The following is a 7408-nucleotide window of genomic DNA, read 5'->3' as shown; positions in this document are numbered from 1 at the left end:
CGAAACAGGGTTTCTCTGTGTAGCCCTGGCTATCCTGGAACTCACTCTGTAGACCAGGCTGGCCTCTGCCTCCCAAGTGCTGGGCTTAAAAGTATGGGCCACCACTGCCCGGCTAGGATTTTCTTCATATGTTATTGTATCATTTGTGAACATGAGCTAATTTCATTCTTTTGTGCAATTTGGATGTCTTCTTTCATTTCTTAACTTACCTAAGTAATCCATCTGGACTTCTGGTACTACATCCAATAAAACTTGTGAAAGCAGATATCCTGGCTTAATTCTGATCAGAGAGGATCAGAAAAGCTTGTACTGTTAGTAAGATTAAGTTAGCAGCCGTTTTTTGATATTATAATGGGGAAACCATTTAATCTCATATTTTGAATGATTTTACCATGTGAAATAATTTCAGTGTCATGTATGATAATCATGTTTTTCTTTTTTTCTTAAGAAGGATGTTGATCTGTGCTGTTTATAGAGGGTCTTTGTCTATCTTTACCATCGGGTAATATTGGCTTTACTGAAGGAATTATCAAGTGTTTCCGTGTTAATATTCTTTGCATGGATTTGAGAAGGATTCATATTAATTTTCTTTTAAATGCTTGGTATAATTCCGTAGGGAAACTACACTATAAGTTTTTGATTAGTGTTTAATATCTGTACCTATATCTACCCCTATCATATATTTATATGTATATCAAGGTTGTTCATATTCCTTCCTAGTCAATGCTGCACTTTTATGACTTTCTCTACTTCACTTATGTCATTCAGTTTGTTAATATGCATCTGGCTCTCACATTCTCTTATAAAACCAGTTATAATACTTTAGAGTGTCATTTGACTCAGCTTCTTTAACTCTATCAGAGATTCTTAAAATCAAGATTCCTAAAGTTAAAAAATAAATCTTTGTATTTGGAAGCAAACTTGAAATTATCACACGTCTGTTTGGGTATTGAAGGAAAGACTCATATTCACAATGTTTTGAAGTTTGGATATGGGAGATATCAAAGACACTAATAATGTTTGGGAAAGTATATACACACAAAAATCGAGAGCCCTGAAACTATTTTTGAACCAATTTTATTTGAAGTGAATGGATGAAGCTCAAAAATAACATAGACTCCATGGTCCATGGAGAACCATGCTTTCTTCACACTTCAGCTTTCCAGGAAAGCCATTGTGAAAGCAGAATTTGAGGTTGCAGATAATTTGGTTCACATGAACATCTAGCATTTCCCTTCATGGTTGAGAGTCAGCTTCTCTTTACTCATCCTGAAAATACAATGAGAGAAATCGAGTCACTGCGGCACCAGTACAAAGAGAAATGTGATCATTTGATCACCCAGGAAATCACTCAGGAAAAGTAGGCTTAGCTGCTGGGTTCTATGGTTCTCATTCACTGATCTGAGGATCTTTGCTTCTGCCACTGCTCCTCTCTTGACCTGGTGTTCTTAATCAATCACATAAGAGAATTGGTGTCTAAGATTGCCTGTAATTACAAATGCCTACAAGGGTGCAATGTGGACAGTTATGTAACTACTGAATTCTACAACTTGAAAACAGAAGTGTTATTACCTCGCTGAGCATTCCAGAATTCTAGAAAGCTACTTCATAACTCTTTCTTTACCAGTTATTACATTTTAAACCTTTTTATTGAATTCTGTTTATTTTTATTCTGTGTACGTGTATAATGAGGAGTGGTGGTGCAGCTATGTGCCATCACACATACGCCAAGATCAGAGTAAACACACATGCAGGAGTATCTTCTCTTCTATGTGGGTCCCTGGGATGGGACCGGTACTCGCAGGCTTGGAGGCGAGCATGCTTATGTGGTGAATCACCTGCCAGTCTTACATGCTATAATTTCTAAGCAGCATAAGTAAATTTATTTCTTGTAAATAGCATATAGGATCTATAGATGATTCAGATGACTCACTACATTTAACATTTAGTGTCATGATTAGAACCTTTTTTTTTAAAGCAACAATATTTTATTCAGATTTCCTAGTGTTTGTTCTATAAGGAGTTTTAGTGTATAAATTGTTTTATTTTCAAATCTTAAATTACTGTCTTGTACATGGTAGATATTAAGAAATTTTTAAGTCCATAAAGTGGCTTTATCCTACAATAATGAGATTAACAAACACCATTCCCCAAGATTTAATTAAATATACAGTTCAACTATGTATCTTGGGGATAAAGGTGTACCCCAGTGGTTAAGAGAGTTTGCTGTTCTTCTAAAGGACCAGAATTTGATTCCCCAGACCAAGATTGTGTAGCTTATACCACTTGTTAACTCCAACTGTAGGGGATCTGACAACCTCTTCTGGCTTCCTTTCTCACACACACACACACACACACACACACACACACACACACACACACACAAGCTCTTTAAAAAGTATCTTTTAAATATTTGAATAGACAAACAATAGCCAAGAATTTACCTACAGAAAACTACATAGGCATAGAAAATATTATTTTCTCTTCTAAGACTGAAAAGGAAGACAAAGATTTCTCACCTCTTTGCTTCCTTTAATACAAAGGGGTTTCCACATGTTTTCCATCAGAACCACCAACTGGCTTGTAAATGGGGTCATACCTTTTATTTCCACTTAGGCCCTTGCTGATCATGCTTCCAGCCTGCAAAAGACAAGGGAGATCCTCAGGTAAGAATTGACTGATTAATTGGATTAAAACAACACTAAGAAAAACATTAATTGCACTTTTAGTATTGAGAAGCATTTTTATTTTTCAATCATATTATTCCCTTAGTATATACAATACAACAAATCTATAGATCTATAGGGCTATATGAATATTTTGAAAGAGCAATATGCTTTGACCTATTTTATAATTCTAAGCATGAAAGCATAGTGCTTTCAGATTCAATCCTTAGGCATGAAAGTATCAAATATCTAATCAGTGACATATATATATATATATATATATATATATATATATATGTTACAAAGTTTGTAACATATAACCTGTAATTTAATTCTTTAGAGATAAATCTTAACTTTAAAAGGAAAAACATGTCTGAGAGAAGCCACACTGGCAAATGTAGTACTACATAGAGTTTATTGATTTTTTTCATGTTTTGAAAGGTGATGAAGTAATATGATTGTGCATAATTCCTTTATATAGTAGTTAAAGATATTTTTTGTATATAAATTAATAAATATCAGAAGTCTGGTAACATAAAGCTTTGAGTAGCCCATAAAAATAGATATTACAAAAAATGGTGAGATACAGTTTGTCTAAAGTTTATAGACTTCTTATGATGGTGATTCATTCATATATGTATATCCTATGAAATAGACATAAATAAAAAATAGACATAATTATTTCTCCCCTTTTACAATCAATATAAAGTTGCCAAAGTTGGGTGCTATCCCAAAGCCTTCAGAGACCTGCTGATGGTGTTAAGATAGATGACGGCTTTCTTTCTGGAAGAATAATACTTCATATCAGCTAAGCCATAGTGAGAAGAACAAATTCCTCTGAAAGATAAGTCATTTATAATAATAAATTAAGTTCTCTTTAAAATAGATAAAAAGACATTCTAGCTAACTAAGGTCTAAGTAAAAAATGGCAGTCATGTTAAGTAAAAAATTCCAAGTCATTGATAGATTAAACCAGGAAATCCCTGACAAGAGAAGGCAAGAGAAGGAAAATCATAGCAGGAGCCAGAAGAGGATGCAGGAGACATGCTATGAACATGAATGCTCATAATTGTGCAAAGATGACTCAAGGCATCAATCATGTTGTTTTCTATTCACTGACCAAATCAGGAGAACCAATTATTATATCTCACTAACCCTAGACTATAAGAATATAGGTTAAAAAGAAATGGTATTGGTTTCTTTTTATAGTTACATGTTGGTGATTGAGTTGAAACTATAGATGGTCAGTTATAAAAAAACAAAACTTGTATTGTGCAGGAAATGATGATCAGGAAAATATTAGTTAGCCCTCAAAGGACTGTATGTGGTTTGAATGACATGTAAACATGTCCAATTTGAAATGACATTGGATGAGAAACCAAAACCTAACCCTGAAAAGACCTGAAAATCACATTCAGGAGTTTGAGGTGCATCTTCTAGTTGACTATAACCACCAAATAATTTTGATCATAATTTCATTTGGAATTATCATGATCATTACTCCACAGGTTACAGTTGGAATTGAAATGGGTGTGAAAGTTAATCCCGAAAGGGCTGGATTGAGTTGATGAGATTCTGAATTAATTCAGTTCAGGCACAAGGATTTGAATGGAAGATGATGGAAAGTAATTAGAGAAAAATGGTCTAATAGAGAAAGTCCCTCAGTGATCATAAATGTGAAATTGACATTGATTTCATTTTCCTTTAGTCAGTTGCATTGCAAAGCATCATGAGTTTATTATATTCAGTTAACTATCATCAGGCTTGGAAAACAGAATGTAGTAAATAAGTTTAAAGAATAAAACAGACATCAATACTAACCTGCATCCCCATTGTATTATCCTTTGAAAGGTTATCTATATTTTTTCTTTCTTCTTGATTATACAAAGACCTTGGTTTTCTTTGTTGGCTAGAATGTTCTGGTTTCCCTTGTTGGCTAGAGGATCCTGGTTTCCCTTGTTGGCTAGAGGATCCCGGTTTCCCTTGTTGGCTAGAGGATCCCGGTTTCCCTTGTTGGCTAGAGGATCCCGGTTTCCCTTGTTGGCTAGAGGATTCTAAATTCCCTTGGTCAGAAGACCCAGGCTTGCCTTTGTTGCTAAGTGATGTTGGCTTCCCCTTTTGGCTAGCAGACTCTAGCTTGTCTTTAGGCAATGATGGCTTCCCCTTTTGGCTAGGAGACCCTGGCTTTCCTTGTTGACTAGACAATTCTGATTCTTCTTGCTTGCTTCCTTTTTGATTAGATTCCCTCTGTTTCCCTTGCAAAATCAAAGCACTTGGCATCCCAGGCTGGTTCAAACTTTCTGGCTTTCCTTGTGGATGACCATTTACTGGTTTCCCTGCCTGGTTGGAATATCCTGGTTGTCTTTGCAGAATTAACATCCCTGGTTTTCCTGGTGTGAAACTACCACCCTGTTTGTTAGATTCCTTATCTCCCCCAGGATTAGCTTCATTTTTTGTCTCTACAGTGAGTGCAGGCTTTTGATTCTCTTCTAGCTTGAAAACACTTGGTTTTGCGATCTGGGCAGAAGCCACTGAAACGACACAATAATAAAAAAAAAAGTGGGATTATTTTAATAATTCAAAACAAATCATTTGCCACAAGAGTGAGTTTTTTAATCACATAATTTCTTGATTTTAAATCAACTCAAAGGTAAAATTTTCCCATCTTTTTTCTCATGTTGAATATTTTCTTTCCTCTGTTTTCTTTAATGAAATATAATTTCCAAAAAGTACAACATCTAGCAAACTTTCTCATTTGTAAATCATGAATTCTTTCTCTCATTATTTTCCCTTGTTTTTGGAGAATCAGTTTCTAGTCAGTGCCCACTTTAAGCTTTTGTTATATCATCTTAAGAATGATATTAATGCTCTAAGCAAGAAGTCTCTCCAAGGCTGAAGGGGAATCATTGTTTGCTTCTAAGAAAAATGCCCACTATCAATCATGCTGAAGGTTATATTTTTGGTCAAACTGTAGAAAGTGATATATACTACACATACTTCTTGGTATGTACCCTCTTGCCACGCACACTTTGCATGACAGCAGTATTTGAGGCGAAAACTTCAAGGAAGTCAGTCTCCTGCCTCCACATTGTAGCCTGGCACCCCTAACTCAGAGGTAGCCCAGATATGTCCTCTTACTCATGTGCTAGGTACCCACCAAGATATGATTTATTAACAGCTAGACAAAATTGAACATTGCTCTCTGACCTTTACCAATGTTCCAACATCTTAGCCAAACCCTGGCTTGGAATTTATCCACCCAGACTAATTGCCTCTGGCATTGTGGGTAGGGCATTGAAGCTTACAGAATGGGAGACATCCCAGGGCAAGGTCAAGTAGAATCCTCATTCTCAGTCACATACTGCACCTGAACCACTCCTAGGAATTAGCAGGAGACGTGTCTCTACTAGCCCAAAAGATTGGAGTAGTGGGCATTTTACTTAGGATGGATGGGACCTTGAGCCGAGAGTGTGTGTGTGAGACAGTGAGCAGTCGGCAGTCTGCATGGAGAGATTGGAGATTCCAGCCTCTGTCCTCCTGGCTGGCGCACACACAGCCACCCCCCCCACCCCCCACCCTCCCACCCCGCCTCTGGACGGGCCCATGCGGCCTGTGCCTGCTGGAAGCTTGGGGGTTCTGCACCAGTCCAGAGGAGAAGGCTGCTGTTTTAGACCCAGTGTATTTTAGATGGCCTCAGAGGTACCCTGACCACTGAGTGCCAAATTTTTCATTTCTCTTTTGCAATGATTGTAAAAGCCTCATGCAATTTTTAAGAAATGCATTCAGATAGCACACTTCTTTATGTAGTGTCTGTCTGTCACCAGCCAAATCCCTTGCACACCTGGCCAGAACTCATCACCCCGCGGAACTAGGGCTCTCCGCTGAAACCCCGTCTGTGGCAGTCTCTATTTCATTCATATATGTTCCAGTAGCATCATGTGTGTCTTTTTTTTTTTTTTACAGTGGCTCTGTCATACAGTTTTAGACTAACAATTTTGATTCCTCCAATCATGCACTTTTTTCCTATCAATATTTTGGCTATTTGGGATGTAAATTTTTCACATAAATTTCAGTATTTGTGTTCTTTTTCTGTGAATGATACCCTTGTAATATTAATGTGAATTGCACTGAATTAACTTGGATAATGTAGCCATTTTCATAATACTAATTCTGTCAATTTATGAACATGGATGTTATTAATATCTCTTAGAACCCTCTACATTTGTTCAGTATCTTAAAATGTTTATTGGAGAGGTCCTTTATTTCCTTTGTTAGGTTTACTCTAAAGTATTATATTTATAATTTTAAATTAAATATTAGAGAACTTCATACAATATATCTTGCTCACATTCAGTCTCCAGTCCTCTTTTCTACTCCAGTACCACCTTCATATCTTTTTTTTTTTTTTTTTTTACTGGCTAGGAGGACACAAAACTTTATATTTTAACAGTAGCTTGTGAAATTAAATTTATAGGCTAAAAGTGAGATGTGGTTTTTTTGGTGGTAAATATGATAATTAACATATCAAATCATGCTGGACATACTGGCATATATCTTTCAACTGAGCAGCAAGGTGGCTCTGTGAGGAAGACTGAGTTTAAGTCTACTTTGGGGTAGCCAGAGAAAAACCATCTCAAAATAAAATAGGCATCATAATATGTTAGGACCAGAGACTAACTATGGAGCAGGGACCGAAGGAAGGGCAAGCCAGCCTAAATATAGCTATCTCCTGAGAGGCTCTG

At 36.5% G+C, this 7408-nt stretch overlaps 1 protein-coding gene across 1 annotated transcript in view; it reads right to left on the bottom strand.

The window, feature by feature from the left end:
* Positions 1-2532: 2532 nt before the first annotated feature.
* Positions 2533-7408, bottom strand: part of Marcol (MARCO like) — a 6788-nt gene continuing 1912 nt past the window's right edge. The window contains exons 2-3 of the mRNA XM_031366238.1: positions 4488-5197; positions 2533-2640 (exon numbers count right to left, since the gene is read on the bottom strand). Of these exons, the coding sequence (XP_031222098.1) occupies positions 2533-2640; positions 4488-5197 (818 nt within the window). The remainder of the gene's footprint in view (positions 2641-4487; positions 5198-7408) is intronic.

Source organism: Mastomys coucha, unplaced genomic scaffold (assembly GCF_008632895.1).
Source record: "Mastomys coucha isolate ucsf_1 unplaced genomic scaffold, UCSF_Mcou_1 pScaffold13, whole genome shotgun sequence".
NCBI classification, from domain to species: Eukaryota; Metazoa; Chordata; class Mammalia; order Rodentia; family Muridae; genus Mastomys; species Mastomys coucha.
This window is presented reverse-complemented; position numbering and strand designations above follow the sequence as displayed.